The 26693-nt window shown below is 31.6% G+C and overlaps 5 protein-coding genes across 13 annotated transcripts; 4 read left to right on the top strand and 1 right to left on the bottom strand.

Annotated features, from left to right (window-relative positions):
* The first annotated feature begins 437 nt into the window (after positions 1–437).
* Positions 438–3159, top strand: LOC114417875 (probable plastid-lipid-associated protein 10, chloroplastic). 2 transcript variants are annotated; one of them, XM_028382919.1, is made up of 7 exons: positions 438–574; positions 673–1070; positions 1150–1245; positions 1729–1809; positions 2141–2227; positions 2521–2576; positions 2658–3159. In XM_028382919.1, the coding sequence occupies exons 2-7, from the start codon at positions 675–677 to the stop codon at positions 2770–2772; spliced, it is 831 nt and encodes a 276-aa protein (XP_028238720.1). In that variant the 5' UTR covers positions 438–574; positions 673–674; the 3' UTR covers positions 2773–3159. The 2 variants fall into 2 exon arrangements, with proteins under 2 accessions (XP_028238720.1, XP_028238721.1); XM_028382920.1 differs by having other exon boundaries at positions 449–574; positions 656–1070.
* Positions 3160–5231: 2072 nt separating this feature from the next.
* On the top strand, positions 5232–9278 carry LOC114417874. 8 transcript variants are annotated; one of them, XM_028382914.1, is made up of 7 exons: positions 5232–5452; positions 5626–5689; positions 5871–5978; positions 6144–6607; positions 7150–7554; positions 7708–7895; positions 8669–9278. In XM_028382914.1, the coding sequence occupies exons 4-7, from the start codon at positions 6172–6174 to the stop codon at positions 8912–8914; spliced, it is 1275 nt and encodes a 424-aa protein (XP_028238715.1). In that variant the 5' UTR covers positions 5232–5452; positions 5626–5689; positions 5871–5978; positions 6144–6171; the 3' UTR covers positions 8915–9278. The 8 variants fall into 8 exon arrangements, with proteins under 8 accessions (XP_028238715.1, XP_028238713.1, XP_028238718.1 ...); XM_028382912.1 differs by having other exon boundaries at positions 6139–6607; XM_028382917.1 differs by having other exon boundaries at positions 5626–5740.
* A 540-nt stretch (positions 9279–9818) lies between these two features.
* On the top strand, positions 9819–10752 carry LOC114417873 (reticulon-like protein B22). Its single transcript, XM_028382909.1, has 3 exons — positions 9819–10116; positions 10188–10399; positions 10470–10752. Exons 1-3 carry the CDS (start codon positions 9908–9910, stop codon positions 10568–10570), a joined length of 522 nt encoding a protein of 173 aa, XP_028238710.1. The 5' UTR covers positions 9819–9907; the 3' UTR covers positions 10571–10752.
* Positions 10753–11682: 930 nt separating this feature from the next.
* On the bottom strand, positions 11683–14188 carry LOC114417872 (probable mitochondrial adenine nucleotide transporter BTL1). The gene is made up of 6 exons (XM_028382908.1): positions 13842–14188; positions 13604–13750; positions 13424–13524; positions 12991–13324; positions 12556–12793; positions 11683–12206 (listed from the first exon to the last, which is right to left on the bottom strand). Exons 1-6 carry the CDS (start codon positions 13911–13913, stop codon positions 11953–11955), a joined length of 1146 nt encoding a protein of 381 aa, XP_028238709.1. The 5' UTR covers positions 13914–14188; the 3' UTR covers positions 11683–11952.
* A 7323-nt stretch (positions 14189–21511) lies between these two features.
* Positions 21512–21986, top strand: LOC114417831 (auxin-responsive protein SAUR71-like). The gene has a single exon (XM_028382867.1). The coding sequence runs from the start codon at positions 21512–21514 to the stop codon at positions 21938–21940; it is 429 nt and encodes a 142-aa protein (XP_028238668.1). The 3' UTR covers positions 21941–21986.
* The last annotated feature ends 4707 nt before the right edge of the window (positions 21987–26693 follow it).

The following is a 26693-nucleotide window of genomic DNA, read 5'->3' as shown; positions in this document are numbered from 1 at the left end:
GTCCTATAATATCTTTATTGTCTAATTATTTTGTTAAAGATTTTTAACTTAAAAAATATGTTTTATGCCAAAATTATTTTTTTCAGCTGTTCATGAAACTTATTTTCATGCGATTTTATCATGTTTGGTCTCTTTTTTATTGTTACATAAGATGAGTAGTATATTTTCATATAAATGAATATAATAAAATAATTTTTAAGTTTCAAATTAGTAAAAAAAATTAAAATTATGTTTCAAATTCAAAAATAATTATTATTTCAAAAGGATGATTCTAACGTACTTTAAAAACATAAAATACTAAATTAAAGATTGTAAATATAAAAATCAAATGTAATTTAGTCTAATAAAAAAATAAGAATAAGAAGAAAAAAATAGAGAGCAAAAGCAAGTGATTTTGTTTTGTAAGAAAAATAAAAGAGAAAAGGATAAAAGAAAATTGGTTTTGTTCCTTATATTCCCTATCTATCATGAAGGGGGGTGTAAGGTCTGGACAGTGGCGTGGAAGGCGAATCAGCCACTGGCACTGAACAATTAACCATTAACAAGAACAAGAACATTTCAAGGGAAGACATAGGTAATTAATTATTCTTGTTTGTTTCATTCGTTCGGCTATGGATTCTGGATAGGATTTACGTAATTATTGTGTGAAACATAGTGAATTGAATTGTGCAGTAATGGACATGGTTCTGCATTCAGCTTTGTACCCACCATCTCTGTCTTGTTCCTCTTCTACTACTGGAACAAGATGGCCCAATTCCCGGGTTGGTGTTAGTTTGAGTTGGAGGAGCTTGTCCTTGGTGCCTTGTGCACTGAAGGCATATTATGATTCTGAATTGGAGAATAAAAAGCATCTACTTCTGACCTCTGTCCAAGACACGCAAAGGGGCCTCTTAACAACTCCTGATCAACGCTCTTGTATCGAGGAGGCTCTGGTGAGTCTCGAAGGATGCAACATTGGCTCTCACCCTATCAATCTCTCCAACTTGGATGGAACATGGCGCCTCCAGTACACTTCTGCCTCTGATGTTCTCATTCTTCTCCAAGCTGCTGCTACTCTTCCTTTCTTTCAAGTACTTTCTTCTTCAATTCCATGCTTCCTTTTTCACAACACAATCCCCTTATCTCATGTTTTGCTTCTTCTTGAGATAGGTTGGACAGATCTTTCAAAAATTTGAATGTCGTGATCAATCTAATGGAGGTGTTATCCGCAATGTTGTTCGATGGAGCATTCCAAATTTGTTAGAGGTAAACCAACGCCTTCCTTTACTTTCGGAGCCTGCAACTTCATATTTCGTGAAAAAGTCCTCAACTTCAGACAGACTTGTGACTTTTGTTTTCACTAACTTACTACACCCATCACACTTCACTTGTCAATTATTTATTTCCTTTCTATTTCTACAATATTACATAGAGATCAACTGAATTATACTTACTTAGTTGATTCTTTAATATGTTCTCTTAGAATTCAGGGTTGAAAAACAATTTGTATTTTGTATCTCTGTTACTAGTGATATTTTCATTTATGTAATTGGAAATTTTACATAGTATTGCAGAAAGAATTGCTTTTAATGGTTTTACAGTGTTTGTTCAAATGTAATGCTCTCTTGCTAACACCTAGTCCAACCTTAATTGGTTGGGAAAATGAAATTAGATGAAATACTTAATCTTGAGCTTTGGTGCTCTCTCCATGGACCTAAAAATAAAAAATTCTTGACCTTCTTCATATAGGAACAAGAAGGTGCTACACTGCTTGTATCCGCCAAGTTTAATGTAGTATCTGTCCGTAATATCTACCTTCAGTTTCAAGAGGTAATCATTTTCACTTGAGCATCCTTTCTACTATAGTTGAGGTGCAATATCTATCTAAACAGATGCTGGTTTTTTTTAGGACATAATACATAATTTCATTTTTGGTATTCATTATTAAGTTGTAACATTTTTTCCATGCCCCTTTTTTTTCCATGGCCGAAGTAGCCTAGCATTTATACTGAACTCTAACACTTGATACTTCTGCACTATCTAAGATCAAGAAAAATATCCCATTCACTATTGATATTTGGGTATGAATATAGTGTTTTCTTCTTTATTTGGTACGATGCTGTTATAACATTAGATGAAACATGCAATTTATATCTGGCAGATCACAATCCAAGATATAAATATTAGTGAAGAGCTGCAGGCTCTAATAGCTCCAGCAATACTACCAAGATCTTTTATAAGTCTTCAGGTAATTCAACCTTAATCTATGGCTGTATTTGGATGTTAATTTGAATGCGCTCTATTACCAGCATAGGATATGAGATACTGTTGACACCAGTAACTTATGTCACAAAGCTGTTTCTGCTCCAGACCTTTTGGCATACTTTATGTGAATGATCTAATATGATTGTGTATCTTCAATAGTACTAGTGTTGATCAGCTGTTTATGTCATATTGTCATAATGGGTAGCTTAAATATTTTGTTTATACAGAGACAGACACAGTGTTTATAAGTTGCATATAACTGCTTTTCTCCTGCAGATTTTGCAATTTCTCCGCACTTTCAAAGCTCAAATCCCTGTGAGGGATCCAGGAAGGTATGTCATGGGATACTTGGTTGAAATAGTTAGCGTGTTTTCTGGACAAAAGTGTATGTGATGATCTATTTTTAATTGTAGGCAATCAGTTGGAGGACTATATTACCTTAGTTATTTGGATGATAATATGCTTTTGGGTCGTGCTGTTGGTGGAGGAGGGGTATTTGTGTTTACGAGAGCCCAATCTCTCTACTGATGAGCACCGAGCAGGAGTTAAAACTTGTGTTTGCCAGCAATAACACTCAATGAGCCTCTGTTTATAGAAGTGACCCCATGGAGAGAGCAAGAAATTGATTCAAAGCATATAGCGCATAAGGAATTCTGCAAAGCTTATTGAAGAAGGCTATTATGTGCAGTTGTCGTGTTGACTTTAGTCGAACTGCTTTTTTGTTTATGTATGTATATTTGCATTGTTTGTATCAATTTGGTTATATATTGGCAAAGTACGAAGATGGTGAGTGTTCAATGTAAGTGATACAACTCGTGGGAAAATGATAAGGAGCCCAGTCCTCGCTATGTGCAGTGTAGGCATCTTATAATTATGTTATGTTGCATAGGATAGATAGTATTATGTCTCTTGTTAGTTTTCTTATCTAGTTAGTTTAATCTGTGATTTTTAACTTATCAGTAATAGGTCAAGTTTAAAGCACACATTTGAAATAGTAATAAGTCAATGAAAGCATAATAATAATGATTAAGTGTTAGAAAGATGAAAAGGATTCCAGTCAGTGGAATTTGTGGGGCAGTGAATTGATGGGTATTTGATTGTGTTTATGGTACATTGAAGTGAGCAGCATCCGTGCAAGGAAGGAATGAGGGAGTGGGCGCAGACACCATACGTTCTCGTTACTTAAACGCATTGCCTGTGAAGGGGATGCTATATTTTGAGCAGGTTTTTCTTCCATACCCTTACACCAGATCAGTCAAAGTACAATGGAGGCTGATTTCCGTGATTGCTTCAACCCTCTACATTATTATGATATGTTGGGATGTGCCAAGACCAGCTTTCACCCAATACCATCTGCTTGGTTAGGACCACAGCCAGGGTGATTTATTATATTTGGAATTGATTCTTAATGTGCTATTATAGTAAACAATTTTTCTTCTATATTTAATACTTCAAAAAGTTAATGTTTTTTTGGATTATAATGATAATAATATAAGATTTGAAACATCAATCTAACATAACAATTAGTATTTGATTTTTTTCCTTGTGTAAAATTCTTTTGGTTATCTATGATTTCTTATCAAGAAAAAAAAAATTATAATGAAAAATAAGTTAATTTATTGATTATATTTTCTTATTCCCATCATACTCAATTATATGCAGTCTTTTTCCCTGAAATATTTTGATTATAGTAATAGTATTTTTTAACATTGATATTGCAAAAGTATATTATCATTACTCCATCAACATGGCTGGTAGTTTTTAGGACCATCTCTTTTTCTTACAAAAGTGAAGCAGGACAACCAAAGAAAAGAAAAAGAGATTTAAGGAGTTAACGGTATGTTTGGTTTAAAAGAAAAATATAAAATAGATAAAAAATAAAAGAGAAATAATTTTAAAAAAGAGAAATAAAATAAAAATAAGTAAGGAATAGATAAAAATAATATTATAAAGATATAAAATTACTTTAAAAACAAAAGATAATGTAATAATTTTCGTAAATATTTTTTGTTGGAGCACATGAATGTATATAGGATAAAAGGACACAATCGTAATTCCCAATCAACAGCCAACTCTGTAGCGTTTGTGGGTCCCACTTCATTAAAACTTGTTTCTTTAACGAATGCACCGTAACAAACAATTGTGTCCCGTTTCTGTGCCTCTACGGAACACAACTAAAGGTATGTTTATTTACTCGTAAAGAAAGATAATTATTAAAAAATTTATAATTATAACGTATATTTTATTTAGTCAGTTAAGTTAGATTTTTTTTAAATTAAGTGTAGTTTGTGTAGTGCAATTATAAAGAAGAAAAAAAATTGAGAGAAAAGTTATTGAATTGATTTCTTTTTTCCATTCTTAAATATGATTGTTAAAACAAGAAACAGAGTGAAAATATATAATTTTGTGATTAAAAGCAAAAATAAATTAATTTTTTCCAATCAAATATTTTTTAATTTTTTTTTTCAAACTTTATAAAAAAGAATAACAAATTTTTTCACATCATCTTAATCATAAATTCTAATAATCATGATTCTTAGAAATAAAATTTGGCTGATGATAAATATTATCATATAAATTTATTAAAACTTAAAAATAACATAACATTCTTATCACAAATTTTAATTATTTACCATAATAAATAATTTAATAAAGTAGAGTGATATTATATTGAAATATTTGATTGTAGAGAACTTTTTTGCTGCATACTAATGGGTAGATAATGATGATGATATGCAGAAGAGAGAGAGTGTGTTTTGATTTTGGTGGGGTCATTGAATTTGAGTGTGATTAGGGGAATTGATGGAGGAGTTAAACAGAAAATGAGTAACTTTACGAAAACAAATCAAAACCACTTTTGCGCGACTTTCTGACAATATTCTGCGTACGACCACTCTGTCTTCTTCTACTGTTTTCCTTTTCTTTTCTTTTCTTTTATAGGCTTTCGTGCTCATCCCATGCCATTAGTACTCATTTACTACATTTAAGATTAATGCAAAACAAAACTCAGATTTATTATTTCTATTTCTATTTATTTATGCTTATTCTGTCAGTTCTGAGTTAAATTTTATTGGGAAATGAGTTGAGTTGAGAGAATCAATCAAACAAAACAAAACACAGTGCTCAGTGCCCTTTCTCACATTTATTTTGCTCTAGGGTTTCACTTCTGCCTTCCCTCACAGTCACATTGTTCTTCCCAACTCCTCAGGTTAGTGTAAAATACCGCCGGATCAATTTTGGCCGTTGCATGCATGTATTGCAATGCATGTCTTTTTTATTTCTTTTATTGCTACTGGTTATGGTGGTAGTGCATCTGAGTCATCATTATACTCACTTTGTGTGTTCCTTAAAATTTGACTTTGTTGTCATCTACTGTTTCAGAAGTTGAATGCAGTTTGGTGATACGGAGAGAGGTTGCCCTGTCCTGTCGGTGGCTCTGATCTATGTAAATGCTCAATGCCCTCCTTGTTTTCTGCGGTTCCATCTTGCATTTTTGGTGGGTGGGGTTCATAATCACACTACTTTCCTTTTATCACCTTTCTGTTGGGGGGTTTCAACTTTTTCTTATTTTCTTTTCTTTTTCTCCTACTTATTCATTCATTCCCGTGATCTACATGAATTGAAAGGTATGACATTTCCACGATGCTATATGCTTGCTTCGCCATTTCATCACTAGTGTCTTCTTGTCTTGGAAGTTGCTATGGAATCTAGGGGTTCAACAAGCTAAATCAAAGGTTCTTTTCTTCCGTATAAATTTTCCTGCGCTTTGTTACCGATTGTCACAAAAACTAACTGCTATTACTTGGGTCTGTTATTCAGTAGTATTCTCATTCTCTTTTGATGTGATTATTAAGGGTTTTGACCTAAACATTTTAAGTATCGGGCTGATTGTAGAATAGTTTGTTTCTGAAAGTAAGGTGATAAAGCATGGAGTTTTTGAAAATCAAGAAGTTCAGAAAATCTCAGAAAGCAGATGGAGAAAAGGATTTGGCAGACAAGGCAGTGCCTGAGCCTGAGGAACCAAAGCTGAACACCGACTGTCCTGATCAGTGTAAATCAGAAAACGCAGATTCTGCAGGTGAAGCTGAGGATGATGATGATTTTATTACTAATGAGGTTAAGAGGAGGCTGAAAGAATTGAGAAGAAACAGTTTTATGGTGTTGATTCCTGAAGAAGATTCCTGCCCGGAGGAAGGGGAGGAGGAAGAGGAAGAGGGAGAGACGAGCTCAAATGAATGGAGGGATGTGGAGGCAGAAGGTCAGCAATGGTGGCGTGGTTTTGATGCTGTGTTTGAAAAGTACTGTGAAAGAATGTTATTCTTTGATCGGATGGGCACTCAACAGCTTAGTGAAGTTGGCAAAGGTATATTTCAATTGTTGCTTTGATTTTTGATGGGGTTGGTGGGGTTAAAAAAGAAACATTACAGATAACATCTGGGAGGGGGATCTAGTGTTAGTTGTTGACAACGATGAAATCAATTTTAGTCTTCCTATGATGCCAACTCGGTATGCTTGAATGCTGATACCAGTAATGATTGGGAATGTCAATTTCAGTGTCTGCTCTGGGTTCATTTAGGTGTTTTTGGCCATGGACTTGCCACACATGATGTGTGATCAGTACAATAATGGATGCCTGACGAAAATTTACTCTTAATATAAAATCAAAGTTGAGGGAATTGCGTTCAACAGTTCAAGTTGCTTGATCTAATCTTATAATGAAAAGTTCTTTGGTAAAAAATGATGACCTGATTATATTGAATTTATCAAAGATATTATTTGGAGATAGTAACCATGATATTGTCCCCCATTGGCCACCTGCAAACTCTAATTATTGACAAAAGATATTATTTCTGTTATCTTTGTGTTTGTTGTATCTTGTGATATGCTGCACCCTCACTATGTCAGGTTCACAGTATACTTCAACTCCATCTCCAAGATCTGCTTCAAAGAAGCTGGTTTCTCCCCTTCGTTGTCTTTCCTTGAAAAAATTTGAAGAACCTGATGATGAGACTGAACATCTTCAACAGCCTGAGCATGACCCCTACCTGGATATTGAAACAGCATATGTAGGTCAAATTTGCTTGACTTGGGAGGCACTTCATTGTCAGTACTCTCATATGAGTCAGAAGATATCTTGGCAACATGATAATCCTACCTGTTACAACCACAGTGCACAAGAGTTTCAACAGTTCCAGGTTCTATTACAAAGGTTTATTGAAAATGAACCTTTTGAGCAGGGCCGTCGAGCTGAAATTTATGCTCGCACAAGGAACAATTTGCCTAAACTGCTTCAGATTCCTAATATACGAGGTGAATTTCTTTTAAATTGTTGGAGTGTCATGGATATCACTGAAGTTAATAATTAAAAAAATTATTGGTGCACTGAATGTAATTATGCTTCTCTGGCTCTTGGGCTTATGCTTAATTGAATGACTATGTGCTCAACTTTATGAATCTATTCAGGTTCAGATCATGAATTGACTGATGATTCAGAGACGAGAGTTCTTGCTCCTGATCTTATCAGGATAATTGAAAGTTCTATCCTTACATTCCACCTTTTCATGAAAAGGGACAAGAAAAAGTCAAGTGGTGCCACCAGTCAGAACCAGCTTGCAACTCCTCTACAACAGATTCAGTCGACTCTTGAAAAGGTAAATTTAAAACCTTTTCCTTGTGATAAGATTGCAATTTTATGATATACTAATCAATTTTTTTTCGAAGCACATATATAGCTATTATAGCTTGTGGCCATCAGTCCTCTTGATTATAAGCTTTTTAGAATTAGTAGTTACCACAAGTTAGCAGTATGTTCTTAGAATGGTACCCTCCATCTTAGACATGAATTCTTGTTGTCTACTTGAAATGGTATGTGATTGATTTTCAAGGTTTTCACTATGCTTGTTCTAATGGAAAAATACTCATGGATTATCAGCAAATATGTTAACCATTGTCTACAACTTAATGATTTCAAAGCTATTTCTGCCTTTTATTTCAAGTGCAAAATTGCTGTTTGTTGCGTTTCTTTATTTTGATGAAATGGGATTTTAGGACTTATAGGGGGATCAAGCAATTTTATAATGAGAAATGTTATTTGTACAACAATTTGTACAACTGAGAAAGAGAGAAGTATGAGATATAATAAATGAATTCATGGAGAGAGAGAGTCTTAAAACGCTGTATGAATAGCACATCTCTTTTTTAATTTATAGTACATTCCTAAGGCAATTTATGAGCTATTGTCTACTGAAGTTTTTGCCGATCAAAGTTTTTTTTTAGTTAGAAGGTGATCACTGATTACTATTCTGCGGCTAAATATGATGATGCCAGCAGTGGAGCCAATTTATTATTTTGCTTTACCCCTTTCGGTTATTATGGATATTAACTATACGACTAAGATAATGTATGTATTTTCTTCCAAATGCAGAAAGTGGCGAAGCTGAAGGAACTGCGCAGAAAGAAAAAAAGTTGGAAGAAGAATTCTTGGCCCCAAAAGCATGAGGACATTCATCTTTTGCTTGGCCTTATTGACGTGAAAATCCTGGCAAGGGTTCTGAGGATGACGAGGATGACTAGAGAGCAACTGTTTTGGTGTGAAGAAAAGATGAAAAAACTGGATTTATCAAATAGTAGGTTAGAAAGGGATCCATGTCCCATCCTCTTCCCTTGCTAGGGATCAGTGTTGTATATCTGATAGATAGCTGCTAATTATGTAGCATCAACTTTAGTTCTTTGTCCTTGGGGGTCGATAATTGTTGCTAATACAACTGCTGGTTTTGAAGACGTCATCAAATGGGCTTCTAGTATCATCGCCCTACAGCTGTTTAGTTTTCTTGGGGAAGAATTCGGGCTGCTGTATGACAATGAGAGGACAAGAATGTTTTTCTGTTATCTAAAATGTATTCTTGTTCTGTCAAAATTGTGAGTTTCCAAGTTGCTTTGTGAAACCTCCAATATAACATTGTTGTCGCGAATTATTCTTGTTGGTTCCTAGACTCGATCTAATGTTTACATCAATGCATCTTATTTGTCTTAAATGCTTTGATACTAAGATAAATAAACTAAGAATATTATCAGATTTGCTGTGGCACCATCCACTATTGCTTTATTTTTCAAATTTGCACATACTTGATTGAAGTGTAAATTCAGTAAATCACATAGACATTCCTTCAAATTTTGTTTGATATACATTACAAAGACATTTTTTTAATTGTTTGAAATATATCATACCCCATATTTTTATAAGGAAAGCTGATGTAATGTTAAAAAAACATGAGATTTTATGTATAATCTTAAGAAACGTTAGAGTAATTTACTTTATAAAATCACTACCAATTATTTGATATAATGATGTTGAAGAGAAGAAGAGTGGTCTCTATCAAATATTTAACTTATTAGGTCGTAGAAGCTACAACTAATTTGATGAAGTATTAAAAATTATTTAAAAAACTTACGGGTCTTGCAATAAATATTGTTCAATCGTAGAATAGTTTGGTCCCCATATAAATAAATGACGTAATTTATTGAATGAAAGTGTAGGTGCTTGCTTTATATAAATTTAAAAGTTGACGGAAAAGTCTTATTGTAGCTGTTTGGTTATAAAATTGAAAAAAAAAGACGGGAAAATTGAATGGACGCAGATAGTGATTGAGAATTGGGAATTGCGATGGATGGGAGAAACGGAAGCGGAAGCAGGAGGAGTGGGGAAGCAGGAGGAATGGGGAAGGCGATAATCGCGTTGGTAATTGGGAGTCTTGTGTACTATCACTGTGCCTACCGCAATTCTACCCTTGTCTCTCTTTTTTCCGATGTCTTCATCGTCCTTCTCTGCTCCCTCGCCATTCTCGGTCTTCTATTCCGACAAATGGGCATCCAGTGAGTTAGTCGTATGCATTTCAATTTCAATTTCAATTTCAATTTCAATTAATTAGGGTTTCTTTGGTTAGGGTTCCTGTTGATCCCCTTGAGTGGCAAATATCTCAGGAGAGTGCGAACGCGATCGTGGCATGGTTGGCCAATACGATTGGTGGCGCCGAGTCAGTGTTCAGGGTGGCGGCTACTGGGCACGACAAGAGGCTGTTTCTGAAGGTCATTCTTTCCCTATATCTCTTCTCTGCTCTTGGAAGACTCGCCAGAGGGATTACAGTTGCCTATGCCGGTACGCTACGCTTTCAATTTCTTAAATAGAAAATACTTGGATTTGATTTTTAATAGAAACGCCTTTGCAGGACTATGCTTGTTTTGTCTTTACATCTTTGCCGAGTGCTCTCAATCAATTACCTTCTTCGGGAGAACTACTGAAACTGAAGAACAAGACACCATCATCTAATTGTAACATAACTACTCATTTTCGCTATTGTATGTCTTCCCCGTCAAGAATAAATCATCTTTGCTGCACTATTCTTTTCAGGTAAGCCTTTACTTTCCAACGATCAAACTAAGCATTTTATGATAAAAAAATAAAATACTGCTTGTATTTCCGATGACTAAATCAAACGCCTTCTATTTCAAGGATGGTTCACGCTCAAAGCTCTTCAAAACTAGAACATCCTTTATATTCACACTATAATTACGATAATTACAACAAACCGAAGTAGCTCACAAATTAGGATTGAAGCCGAATGCTTATATTAATACAACAGAAAACAAAAGTTAAACCACCTATGTTTATTGTAATAGACTACAGACTAGAGGCAACAAGTTACATATAGTATATTGATAGACTTTATACGTTTTGAAGATTGATAAAATTACTATTTTTGGGGTCATCATCATATCTACCAAAAAACCTTAATGATCACTTTTTAATGTTACATATAGTTTCCTTTTTCAATCATATTTTTTTCATTTACAAAGTTTATATATATATATATATATATATATATATATATATATATATATATATATATATATATATATATATATATATATATATATCCCAGTTTAAATTAATTCTATGTTAGCACAAAATGAGCACTCAAAGCTGTATTGAGATTCAACATAGCTTTGTGATCTTCATAAAGTTGTATATTAATGATTTAATGTATTGTGCAAACGAGGCATTATTGTATACCATATATTGTTTATTTCTTTACTTACACTCCCGGATTACTCCAATGGCATGGAATCTATTACTGAATACTTATATCTATCTATGTGTGATACGTATCTAGCATTGGGGTAGTATTTGAATTTGATCTTTAGTAGAAATAAGTTCTTGTTATACTTATCTTTCGACCGAACACTCTGGACTAATCAGATCCCTTCACGTTTCTAAAAAGTGCGTGAGAATAATTGATTTTATCCACAGGTATTTGTTAATTATACGGTTAAATTTGTTTCTCACTCATCTCTCTCGTACGCTGTGTGTGTGTGCGCGCGCATTCTAGGGACATTAACTCGACCAAAACAATTTGATAACATATAAACGTGGTGATGGAATGGAAAGAAACAATGAATGAACATAGGAAACTTCTCCCAAACTCATTCTTTAACCTTTTTCTTCGATGATAATCTTCCCAAATCAATATCAAAATCTGGAAACTTACAAGCTAGGTACCTAACTCGTCAGTAGATGTGACCATTCCAACGAGCTAACCAGCTGGCTGCCATGGCAAAACAACTTTCCGAATAATTATTTTTTCTTACCCGGCATTGTGTTTTATCATTCCTTCTTATAGAGTACAAAATAATCCACATAACCTTATTAGCCTAAAGGGGATTACCATTCTGGACAAGCAATATATCTTTCCAAGCTTCATAAAACATCCTGGTGATACCAGAGGATGGCATGACCTTCAAACAGCTTGCACCCCATCCTCTGTAGAGACCCTTCAGACCTTCTTCTCTAATAACTTCTGAAAGTGCTGCCGCCATGTTTGGCGGGCACTTACCTTGCAAAGCACCCACCATCAGGCGCTTCCTTGCTACCTCCAAGGGGAAGCTAATTGTACTGGCAGTGAAACCTGCGTGAGCATAAACAAGTCAGATAGCACAAATCATTCACATTACCAAATTTAAAATGTGATTAAAAAGTGACACACTGCTGGAAAACCATGTACGCCCATCAAATCAAATACACAATTAAATCAAGTACACCTTGACACACACCCTTTCTTTCTCCTCCACTGCCTTTGGGTTGTAAAAAATGAGAGAAATCAAATAGTGAATGGCTGTTTTTCCGTAAAATATTTCATGCTATCATTTGCTTCATGCAACATGGGTGTGTGACCGTGAACCAGGGCAAGACCAAGGACAACAAGAAAGGAGAAACAAATAATTAACTCTTTCAATAAGTACTAGAGAATCTCTAACCTGCAAAAGCTCCGATCAAAATCATCTCTGGACGGCTTAGAGATTTCTTATTTCTGGTGCGGCAGTAAGATTCCTTTATCGTATCATACATGAAATAAAAACACGTACTGTATGGAAGCATGCCAACCAGAGTTGGTGAGATACCAGCATAAAAAGCGCCAACACCACCATCTTTATAAATATTTCTAATCGCAATACCTAAATTAGGGTAAGTTTCAGGACTTACAGTTAACCGGTCCTGTTATAAAATCAGAAGGCAAATACAATTTTAAACAAGAGTAAGAGACAAGAAAGAAAAGCTTCAATATTTCCAGGACATGTTTAAACAGTACAACATTATAAATCATTTAGATTGCAGCACCAATCCTATGTATTTTGATGTCCCAATACAAAACTAATATACATACAGTCCATTCAATTTAATATATAAGATACCTTCAAAACTTCGAGGGGATGGCATACAACTGTGCTAGCAATTCCTGCAGCCGCACCGGCAATGGCAACTGGTGAAATCCAAGATAAAGATAAGTTGAAATTGATGGAACCTATCTGCAACTTGGGGTATTCATTGTGTTCCCATTTCTCATGCAGGGATGTCATAGCCCGTTTGACACACTCAAATGTGCCTAGCTCAATGGCCTGTGTTGGAACTATACGAAGCATATTGATCATGTTTCCAGCCCACAGTCCTTGCCATCCCTGCTGCTCTATAACGTCTATGAAACTACCAGCAATATTTTTTGACCCAACACCAACTACCATTCTTGTCCTGTGCAGTTCACAGATAGATAATGAACTGTGAATGTATCCACACACACAGACACTAGCTAGCAAGCAAATTGATGCAGTGGAAAAAGGGTGAACCTACCTGATGGTCTCAAGAGGAGCAAGTATAGCCTTTGCCATCGCCCCTGCAAGGGCCCCGCTAATAAACTCGCGAACCTCTCTAGAGCCCAGAAAATTCTGAAACTGGGAACATACAAAGAGGGTATAAATAATATAATATTTGAACAGAAGGAAGCATTGAAGAAAGCTGTGGCAAACTAACAGCAATTGGGGGAAATTGAAATTGAAAATCAAAGGTAGAGTTGTGATGATCAATCTCCATCTCTTTGATGATGCTGGAGACGTCTCCAAACACCCCGTGTCCATACTTGTTCTTCTGCGGTTGGGATTCCAATGCCATGTTACCTTCCTAAACAGATGCAAGCAAAGATATTATTTAGCCAATTCTATTAGTATAAACAAAATGACAAAAAGTAGTGATTGAAATTGAATTGACATGCCTGAGGCTTAGAGGTGCAGAGTGAGAGTGAAGAAGGGGTTTGGGTTTGGGTTTTGGAGTTGGAAGACGACATTTTGTTTTTTTATTTGGGGGTGGGTTCTGTAAAATTCTTTTTCACTTCTCTGCTCTATATTGTTGCTTCACAGGTCACAACATGTTTATTAGGGTTCCTTTCAAGTTTCAAGTTTCAACCATGTCCTGGAAAGTATATATATACACAGAAGAGAAGAGATTAGTAAAGTTATTTTAACTGTGAATTTCTTTGACATTCACTTCAAGGCTCAAGCCGGCTTATTGCTGTTGTTTTTGGACTGATATTTTCTCTCTCCTTTCCCCCATGGATAAAAAGTTCCATTCTTAAAGATATTTTCCCTCACCAAAATGTCCCTATCTATTCATTCACCAAATTGCAAATAAACTATTCAAATGGAATAATTTTAAAACATTTTATTAACGTAAGGTCATTTTTTCCACGTAATTACAAGTTACTAGGTATGTGACGTTTTTTGTTTTTTATTTTTCAAAAAAGTTAGATTACGTCTCATTTTGTTACTGTAAATCATATGTTATCTGTATTTAATTTCTACCCATTTTAAAAAAATTATGCCTCACGTGACATCAGACAAGATAATTTTTTTTAAAAAAAAATTGTCACTAAAATAATATTAGTGCATGTGTTGATTTTTTTAAAAAATAAATTCAATAAATCAAAATAAATATATTTAAATAAAACATTAATAAAAAATCAACAAATAAACTTAGTAAAAATAACTTTGCATTAAATATTAATTACACAAACATGTTAATTATATATATGATAAATTTACTATGACAATGAATTTATTAACTTTTATATTATTGTCATACGGTTCCAAATTATGATAAATTTATTTATTTTTATAATATTATCTTAAAAATTATATAAATGATATTTTTAATAATTAATGATATAAAAATGTTTTACACTTATAGGAGCCACAATGGATGATCATTAAATTTAATATTAATTATATAAACAAGTTAATTATATGAAATATTGATTATATTCTAAATTAATTATATAAAATATTAATTATACAACACATTAATTATAAAACAATGAATAAACAAATTTAAATAAAAATTTCAAAGTAAAAAAATAAATAGAGCTCACCTTCAAAAGACATATATATAATGTTTTTGCTTTTATATTTTCATTGTTGGGGACCAATTTCAACACAGAGATTGAATTCTATGTCATTTGAAGCAAATTCAATGTATTGAATGTTATATTAAAGGCTTGTGAAAATTTGATGATTTTTCAGGTTGGGTATTAAAGTAAATTTTAAGATAAATATTTTGATGAAAAAATTATATATTAAATTTTTTTTATCAACATATGTGATATTTTTTTTCTAATGACTTTTTTTATACTATAAAAACTAAATTAAATATTTTTTTATTGGTGAATTTAAATATTGAGTTTTAGTTATTTTATTCTTAGGTTGGTCTTGATGTTTCGACCTTAAGTTAATGGGAGAAGATATTTTATGAATTACTTTTACTTTTACTTTTAATTTTTAAGTAATATGAGACTTTTTTTTAATATACCTGTAACATATGATATGGACAATTGCTCTAACAACAATTTTAATTGGTTATTTATTCATGACTTGTATTTAGTGGATCGAATGGCACGAGAAAGAGAGTTTTGGTAAGCTTGTGTTCAAAAGTATGTTATTTGAATAAATGATGTATCAAAAGGAAAATAAAATTTTCCTACTGGGTAGTGACATTAATTAATGATTTGTGTTCAAATATGTTAATAAATAATAACAATTTACATAATTAATATTTTATATAATTATATGATTGTATATAAAAGTATAGATTATGGTTATACATTGGATTCTGCATTTTATTATGAATGCAGCAATAATAAATTTATTTATTTATTTATGGTTACATACTTTATTATATACATAAATATATTTATTTTATGATTTATTTATCATATAATATATATTTCCTTATGTAGATTTTTTATTATATAGTACATAAATTTATTTATTACAATATTTATTTTATATTTAATATGTTTATATAATTTTGTTTTTATTTAAAAATATAATAATTATAAATTACATGTATCGATACAATATATATATATATATATATATATATATATATATATATATATATATTAGGATATCCTCTATAAGATCTCTTTCTTCACAAGCTCCGCATAGTCCGTCTTAGAAGAGAAACATAACTCTTAAAATTTTGACGATTGAGACCCTAATGGTCTTCCATCTTGATAGGTATACTTTTGTTGCAAGTAAATTAAATGCATGTTTTGTTTGACGTTTGAAAATTAATTATGAATTTATAATTAATTTTTATATGTTTGATTTCACATTTCAAAAAAATTTAAAATAGATTTTAAGTTAAAATAATTTTAAGTAATATTTTACGTCTAATAAAAAAATTTATACTAAATTTTACTCTTAATTTTATAATAAAAGCACCTAAACATAAATCACAATACTTTAAAATCAATTTTATATCCAAATACATATTAGTACAAATTCTGTTTAGAAACTATGATGAGTTAAAATAACAACAAAATAGCATGAAATCAATAATACTTTATAAAATATTGTGTCTAGTAAAATAATATTTAATTAAATATTCTATATATAAAAAAAAAACACCAGCCCTCTCTGGTTTAATCCAACCTAACAACATAGTTGAATCATAAGTCACTTATCCAAATTGAATGGTTGAATCACCTGACCAAATCCAACCTATTTTTATGAGTTGAATGACCAAAACCTAATCCACTTTGACATCCTGCTTAAAAGTTGAGACGTACCCTTTGGTGGAAGCGTGCAGCACAATGAATTTGTTATTAACGTTAATAAAAACATGACACATAATCCTTAATGATACAACTCAAGACAATTTTAACTACTCTCTTTATTTATAAATAAATAAATTTTTATATTTTTTTTCCTTTGACATTATTGAGTCCTGTTTAATTTTAAACTTTTTTAATCGGCCAATTTCATTTTGAACTTCCCTCTTTTTTTATTTTAAAGTTCTGGCCATTAGGATAGTCAATAAAACCTTTTTAGCATAAAATTCATATTGATTTTAAATGCCCCTTCAAGATTTGGAAATTCTATACTATATCCCAAGATATAATATGGTTCCGTCGTTCTGTTTTTCATCGACCTTTTTACTTTTTCTTTTAAGAAAATATTAAAACTATTTAGATCATAAAATTGTTGGAGTATATATATATATATATATATATATATATATATATATATATATATATATATATATATATATATATATTACTAGATTCTGCAGTTTGGTGGAAATTATTTATAATTTTAATTATAGTAATAATGATAATAATAATAATATTTTTAAATTATGACCTAGGTTAGGATAATGATATTTTGTATATCGGAGGTTTAAAAGAAAAACCCAATATAAGTACAAGGTATTGTTTGGTTTGCTTTGATTCGATTTCCAGAATTGAACAAAAAATCGAATCAAAGCAATAAAAGTTATAATTTTTTAATTTTCAACTTTACTGGCTTTCAATATTTTTGGAATTGATTTCACTATTTAAAACTGTTTGATTCAATTTTAAACATCTCTAATTATTAGTTCCACTTATAATTTATAATATTAAATAATTTTTACCCAATATAAAACAGACAACTTTTGATCTTCAAAAAATCATCCAAGATATTAAGTTTTTCATCTGGTTTTGGCTCAAAAATATTATGTCTGCTGATATCAGTTCATACATATTTCATATAACACGTAGAAGATATTTCTCTGTTATAGAAGCTTGTCTGGGGTATTTCTTTTTGAATATATGTGGAGTATATTTCCATAACATGATGCTGGTTGAAAGTCTGATGGGCTATTCATTTTTATGCCAATGATTTTTGCGAGACCATGTACTGTGATCGAGCCCCTATGTCAGCTCGTTTGTAATTGCTCTATTTTCACAATTGAGGGGTCTTGGTCTTGTTGGGGTTAGCTATTTCTTTTTTTATTACTCTGGTTAATTACCTTATATTCATGTTGTTTCATATTAATATTTTGTAACCTTAGGCAGCTTATTCACACATGGGATCCTTTGATCCTCTTTGTAATTAAATGGGTTGGGCTGTATGGATTTATTTGATTCAAAATTTAATATGAGTGGACTACCAATTAACACCATAAATTTTGGAAGAAAAAAAAAACAAAAAAAATCAACAATCTCTTTACTTGTAATAAGAATATATCAATAATTAAATATCATTTTTTTTATAAAAAAAAACAATTAAAAGGGTCATAATAGTGCTTATAAGTCATAACTCACTTCTCCGTTCTTTGACTACTGTCCTCGTGTCAGTAATAATCATGATTTATAATTCATATTCTGAAAAGGTCTTCTCTAGGCTAACCCACCTCATCCATATGAAAATATGAAAACTCAAAAAGTGAATAGCAACTGCAGGTTATCTTCAAGAACCTTGGCTTCGAACCAAACATATACCCTTTGACCCTTCGTTCAACCATAGATAATCTATTAACCATCCCATTAAATTGGTAGAAGATTCATTAAACTGTGAAACATTATCCTGCCATAGTGTAATATGTTTCCAATGCCAATAAAAAATAACCCACCCAATGATATTTAACATCTAGAAAACTGCCAAATAAAATGTGTCTCTGATTATTGTGTTGATACATTATTATCACCATGTATAGTGAAAAAAGGTTTGTTCAAGACAGTTGAACTTGCCTCAGAAAAGAAAGGACATAATTGAACTTAAAAAGAAATAAATTAACAAGTATTCTTTTAGAAAAATCAAGCATTACAACGTATGTAGGAAAATCATTCAATGACTAAAAAATAATTAATGCTAATTCCAGATACATATAATTTTAATAAAATAGTCATGTATTTTTTTTTATTTACCACATCATCAATAAATTCAACAGAATATCACATATAATTATTTTTGAAAAAAAAATCTTTAAGGAATAAAACCCAAAAGATTATTTAAGCCAATAAGTAATTAATATCTTCATTTTAGTCATTTGTATTAAAATTATTTTTAATTTGATATTTTCAAAAGGCATTTTTAATGTGATATTTACTATTAATTTTCTCATTTATGATAAGTGTATAAAATATTTAAAAATAAGTGAAGATAAGAACATACACGAAAAATAATTAATATTATTAATAAGTAAAGATAAGAATATAAATGCAAAAATATCAATTAATATTTTTTTTATCTTATCACATGTACGTACAAATTGTTTACTAACTTTGTGATAACTAATTTTTATTAAAAAATCTGACTAAATTTAGTATTGAAATATGAGAAAGGGTACTTACATTAATTACTTCGCGTTAAAATGACAAACACTTCTTCCCATAAATAAATATTATCAGTACGTCATTGTATAAGACTCAGCTAGATCTGAAGAAGCATTAAACAATCTACTCTTACTAGCATGTTCTTCAGGTTTGACCAAATAATTAGAATTCATAATTAGCACTTCTGACTATAATCTTGAATCTTCCTCTATATGCAATTCCAAATTAGTCTCGTAATTTTACATTTTATTTCCTTATGTTACTACTTGCATTAAACACATGCTTACTGTTCCATTCTTAGTTGTGAGCGTATCAAAAAGTAGATATGCGTATCGATCTTTATAGGTATGCTATCTATAGGATACTAAAAAAAATAGCAAGTTTTAGTACCTTTTTTATATATAAATTTAAATAAAATGTATAAATAAATATAAACATATACTCAAATTATTAACGAAATCAGGAATTATATAAAATTGATCAAAATTGAGTTCAAGACTAAAAGCAGCAATCAATAATATGTTCAAGTTGGCAATAAATAATCATCTACATACAGATAACTTACAAATAAATGAGAAATAACCTGCCTACGAGAAAGCTGAATTGCCAAACTTTTAAATTAACAGCCAGCAGCAAAGGCTGTTTGCTTCATCTTTTCTAGTAATTTCTACGCCAAATAAAGTAAGTGAAACTAAAGTATTAAAAATTTATGTGCACAAGTTAATAATTAGTTATTGATGATTTGGGAATAATTTTTTTTTCATAATTGATGATTATATTAACACGTTATTCCATTGATAATTTAATCATGACAATTCTCAATTTAGTCCTTACAAGTTACAAGTACATGTTTACGACACTAGCTATATTAATGTTTAAAAGTTAAATTAGTCTTCTAAAAGATTTGGTAGTAATAGTTACTGAAGAGTGATTAGTTTAAGTGATATATACTTGATTTTCTCTAGATAAGGTTTTCAGGAAATTCGAGAGTTGTATTTGAAAAAAAATAAGAATATCTATTAATTAAGAGAGTTAGATATGTCATGTTGTAGATACATTAATTTCCCACTAATTAGGATGACCTATTGTAAAAGATATCCGAGGTTTATAAATGAATTTAATTGTTATGATATTTTTCTAAATTTTTTATTACTAAATTAGTTTTCCAAAATTTAAATTTAATCTCTTAAAGATTTAAAATATCACCAATATTTATCCTAATAGAAGATTAAACTGGTGACAATTTTTCATAAAAGATTATTTCGATGATTAATTTTTTTGAAAAACATAATGTAATGAAGTATAGGTAATAACTTTAGAATATGTTTGAGAGTTGAGTTTTAAAAGAGGAGGGATTGATGATTTTTTATTTATTTCTAATTAATATTTTCTAATTTTATTTTTTAACAAAATAAACGACAGATTAATACAAATTCAATGTTCCTAATATTTTTTTATAAATATTATATAACCCTCTTAGTTTTTTTCTTAAAAAAGTTCCTTTTTATTTGCCCCAAAACTCCACGAACAAATTAAACCTTAAAGGGTTAAATTCAGGATTTTTTTTTTCCTTCTATCATCATTAATTAATATATTGAAGACATAGAATCACAAGTGTTAATTAAAAATTGAAAAACTGATGATAGCTTATAGGATTTTAAATTTTTAATGTTTAGAGAGCTTTGTTAGAATTTTTTATATGTAAGAATTAAAGACTAAGTATATGTTAAAACTAGTATAGTGCTGTTTGCATGGCACTCTTCTAGTCTTTTCCAGTAAGCCTTGTGCTCCCTCTTTTCAATATCCCTTTGCGCAGTGAGAGTAGGAGCTCAAGCAGTTGCCGCCGCTCTTACCGCGCTTGATGGTGAATAAGCCTTGGAATCCAATTGCTATTACAAGGAACACATACTTGAAATATATTTAGAAGTTAATACATCTTTATATTTTTGATGACCTTAGAAGCAGGGTGCATGTGTACGTGAGGCTTAAACATGATATCAAAATAAATTGGTTATAGCATAAAATATTTTTGTGAGAAATATTTTAACTGTTAAGTAACAAAACCGATCCAAACTACCCAAACCTTGGGATCAAACAAACATGGATCTGATTCTTACACCCTGAAACTTTCAATGATTATATTGTAGGAACAAAATAAAATATGGAGCACTTGGCAAGCTATCCATTTCAGCTTATAAATGAGTTAACGACCATCCTCTTGAGATTCGCAGTATGCCCTAATAACACCATCCATCTCAACATACATACAAGGCTAGCTAATTCAGCAGATGGATTCAACGAAGTGTAACAAGATCAGAGAAGTTGTTAGGCTTCAACAAATCCTCAAGAAGTGGAAGAAAGTTGCAACTGCTTCCAACAACAACAGCTCCAGCAGCAAAGGCATCAAGTTTTTAAAACGAACCCTTTCATTCACAGACACCAATGACATCGTTCCAAAAGGGTTCCTCGCAGTTTGTGTAGGGAAAGAGCTCAAGAGATTCATTATTCCCACGGATTACTTGAGACACCAAGCATTTGAGATGTTGCTCCAAGAAGCAGAAGAGGAATTTGGTTTCCAGCAAGAGGGTGTGCTCAAAATCCCATGCCAAGTATCAGTCTTTGAGAAAATATTGAAGGCCGTGGAAGACAACAAAGAACCCTTGCACGAGTTTGATTGTGAAGTTACTTCCCCTCATCATGCTCAAACGTGTACATAGATATATATACATATTAATTTCTTGATTCTCATTAATCTTAACAGAACACTTGCTTTTCAAATTTTCTTTTTCTTCTGATCAATATGCATGCATTAGTGCAATTAATTGTTAGTTAATTTTAATTGTAGGCATCGGTCAATATTTTGAATAAAAGTTTTATTTCCCTAATATATATATATATATATATATATATATATATATATATATATATATATATATATATATGTAGGAACATAATTTAGTACATATTCGCATTTGATGTCTTGATCCAGTCGCTAGGTAGATCGATGCTGATATGGAAATTTAATTCCTCTTGGTATAATTATGAAATGTGCACGCAATACATATTATCTGATCTTGATCCACTCGCTAATATGAGAAGGTGGTTATATAGATGGATATGATTCCCAAATGAGAAAAGAAAAAAATATGTGGAAATTAGCCTCCTGCATGATCCAACATTTGCGCTGGCCTCTAGGATCCAGAGATAGTTAAATGAGGCTGAATTTGAATTAATCCAAGTCAGGGAATTTGAATAGCACCATCACCATGGTGATCGCAGGCCACCGATTCCATCAAAACCCTCAAGTCAGGCGCGCATGACCAAGAAGCTCATGCTTGCTACTGCTACTATCCAATAATGGCTTCTCTCCGTCTGAACTTGAGCTTCTGGATCCCAACTTCAGAGGGCTTGGGATCTTTCTAATTATTTTTTTAGGGGTTCCCAGCTTCATTCTCATACATCAATATCTATATCTCATCTTTAATGGGGAGGAGGATTAGTTTCAACTTTCCCTCCTGATCTGCTTCAAAAATCAACTTATCTTTTTTGTTTTGTTTTTAGAGACAACACAAACAAAAGAGATTTTAATGCTTCTGCCATGCATCTTCGCACCCACCTTAATTTAACTATTGCTAATGCTCAACCATTCATTATCACCCTATATATACTTTCGCACCGGCTTCTCTGCATCACCATTTACCTCAATATCAATGCTGGACTAAATCAAATTAAAAATCAAGATAAGTAATATTTCAAATTTTAAAAAATATGCATGACAACTAAATTTAGATTTACTATTTTTAGTTAAAGAAAAAACTAAAAAAGTGTTATTTATCTTTTTCTTAAATGTAGAATAAGTAAATGAACTAATTTTCTAAAAATACAATCCAATTTAATTATATATATATATATATATATATATATATATATATATTGGCTATTTGAATTGTAGAACCAAAACACCATTCAATGGGTTTATTCAATCTTTGTTTTATAAAATTATTCTTAAATAAAACAAAAAAATTAATTAATAAAATAAATTCAAAACTTTAGAGGACATCAATAATAAAATATTATCTCACTAATTGAGCTCGATTACATACATCATATAACATCATTCGGTTACATAAATATGAAAATTAACCTAATTATAAATGATAGGATTTAAATTTAAAGAAAAAAAGAACCAATTAGCTGAATAAATCTAAATCAGTTTATTTACTTATTTGTAGTTTGTAGGGTTCATAGAATCAATTTATCTAATAACGAAAAATTGGATAAGTTGACAGGTCCTTATAAGGAAGAGTCTTCAACTCACCTTTGAAGGAAGAGTCTTGGATGGTTCAAAGGCTTTGGGCATACTTTTTCCAGTATCACATATAAACAGTAAAAGTATTTTGTTTTTTTATCTTAAATATAATTTTTTTATTATTTATGTTTTATTTAATGAGATTCTCTCCAAAATATCCTTATTTAGTAAGGCCAAAGACTTTTTATGCTTAATATCAATTTTCAATGAAAGATTTAAAAAAATACTTATTTTTAATTAAAAATGACAGAATTTAATCTAATTAATTTTTTTAATAAATGTGTAGTATTTTTTTTCTTGGGAGGGAGTGTAATTTATTTCATTATGTTATGTTTCATAAGCTTAAGGTAGGTTTTATACCGCAAAGTTGCGACACGTTGGATGGGTGTAAGGTGTTAAACTGAGTGTTATTAATAAATATTTGTTGCCTTACAAATATCTAATAACAAAAAATTATTGGGCAGTTGGCACCTAATAATTTCTCCTAGCATATGGAGATTTTTAATTATTCATTTAGGATCCGTTTGTTTGAGTTAAAAGAAAACGCAAAAGAAAAACAAATAATAAAATAAGATGAAATCTATATTTTTACACTCTAATTTAATTTAAATGCCCGGCCCTAAGACTACAATATCTTACCTTGTATGGGTGTTTTGTTGTATTTTTAACAAAAATATTAAAAAAAATCAGTTTTAAGTATTTTTTGTATTATTTTAAAATGAAAATTAAAGTTTTATCATAATAATTAAGACTAGTCTTTAATATTGTGGGTTAATATAGGAAGGCTCTATTTTAATTGTAACATAACACAAAAAAGTATCTAAAAAACTATACCTAAAATTTTGTCCAATGCTTGGCCGTCGCAATATATGCCTTCAAGATTTTGAAACTAAAAAGAGCTATTGGGAAGGTTAGGATGCTTAATTATTTGCCTCTATATATATAGTCTTAAAAAAAAAGAAGAAAAATCCTCCATTTTTGCTTTTGGGGACGAAAATGCGATTAGTTTAGATGAAATTTAATACTTAATACTTAGATTAAATTAGCTAGCATGCTTGATCTGCCATTGCAAGACAGCTGGAGCAAAGAGTTGATAAGATCTTTGCATGCCTACTATGTATCGTTTGGTATTTGGAGATGCAATTAATGGCATCACTGTTTCGTTTAATTAATTCCTTAGTAATAGTAGGTACAAGCATGCATGTAGACTAATGCAATTCCTTCACTACTAAGTGAGAGACCATTGCTCTTCTGCATGCAGCTTCTGGAATAATATATACAAGTCGATCTCAACTAGGCCTGCATGAATGTCGCTTCCAAGGAATATGGTGAGAACAAATGACAAAAAGGAAGAGGTTCCTGGTAGAGGATTATTTGACCAGGTGTTCTCTTGGTCCATCTCCGATATTCTTAATCAAAATCAGGTTCGATCATCTCACCCATAAAAAATTTCTTCTCTAGTCTTTGGATTTTCTTATTTGACATACATACTATATATATAGCTAGGAAGGTAAGGTTTTAAATTGCAGTTGTCGCCGTGTTTGCGGGAAGTAAAAAACTTTTATATTGCGGCTGCAATGACGATCGCGATGTGGTTGCGGACAGTCGAAAAACTGTTATATATGTTGTGGTCGCATGTGGCTGCGGACTGATATTTAAAACCATGGAAAGTAGTAAGGTAGCCATATTCATATATTGCTGTATTGCAACGATCTCATCACTACCATATATATTATACTTGAAATATTATATATATATATATATATATATATATATATATATATATATATATATATATATATATTCAATTCTTCTTCATTTAGTAAGTAGAATTGTATTGTAGGTTGTAGGAAGATTTAAATCGTATCTCCTTATAAGCCTTTGAGTGTGTTTACTAATTAACGTAAAGGTGAAGAAAATCTTTCATCAGTAAACACACTCAAAGGAAAAATATGGAACTCTGCTTTGAATTTTTCACGTACAAAGAGATGCAATTCTAAGTTGCATTAGCCTAAGGGAAGAATGCTGTCATCAAAACTCTGTCAAGCTAATGTGGGGACCTCCAGGAACTGGCAAGACTAAAACCGTTAGCTTGATGCCATCGTGTCTTTTGAAATTGAAGTGCAGAACGCTGACATGTGCTCCCACTAATGTTGCTGTGCTCGAGGTTGCAAAGCGTGTTTTAGTTCAAGTGAAAAAATATTATCAGCCTCTTGGATATGGTGGTTACGGCCTTGGTGATATTGTCTTATTTGGGAATGGAAAGCGAATGAACATCGATGGCCATGTTGAACTTCATGATGTCTTTCTTGACTATCGTGTTTGTGCACTCGAAAAATGTTTGGGAGCATGGAAGCATAGCTTAGCTTCAATGATATCTTTGCTTGAGAACCCACAAAAGCGGTTTCTTCAGTACTTGAATAAAACAAATGAGGATGTGAGTGTGGATTGCCATTCTCAAAACAAGGAAACGAGAAGGACAGTGCAAAACCTTGGACATGAGAGGAATTTGTAAATACAAGATTCCATAGCTTGCGCGAAAAGCTAACCTTTTGCTTAACCAGCCTGTGTACGCATTTACCAACTTGTTTTATTTCACAAACAGATGTGAGGAACATGTTCCGAGTCCGTGATCTCATTTTCTCTATCTCTACACAGAATGAGGGGATAAAACAAGAGTTGTATAGTTGTAAACATAATGAGAGTTGGGTTGGTTGTTTTACAAAGCAGACATTGGCGATAAAACAGTGCCTTAATATACTAAAGTTGCTGCCTAAGATATTTTGTGTTACAGGGTCATTGAGAGACTTCTGCTTGTCCAACGCATGCTTGGTGTTTTGAACTGTGTCAAGTAGTGCCAAGTTGCACGAAAAGGGAATGGCTCCAATCGAGTTATTGGTTATTGATGAAGCGACGCAACTTAAAAAATGTGAAGCAGCCATTCCTTTGCAGCTTTGTGGTGTACGCTGCTCCATTCTCATAGGGGATGAAAGCCAACTTCCAACCATGGTTCAAAGCAAGGTTTAAGTGTAGTGAAATACTACTTTTTTACAACCTCATAAATATTTTTTGTTTTGAAAATCTACTCTTTGCCTCTCTCTTTTCTTTATATGAAAGTTCAATTTTCACCCTTAATTTTTAAAACATAGTCATTTTCCATT

The sequence above is a fragment of the Glycine soja genome, chromosome 7, assembly GCF_004193775.1.
Source record: "Glycine soja cultivar W05 chromosome 7, ASM419377v2, whole genome shotgun sequence".
In the NCBI taxonomy this organism is placed as follows: domain Eukaryota; kingdom Viridiplantae; phylum Streptophyta; class Magnoliopsida; order Fabales; family Fabaceae; genus Glycine; species Glycine soja.
The sequence above is the reverse complement of the archived record's forward strand: the minus strand, read 5'-3'. Positions and strand labels throughout refer to the sequence as shown.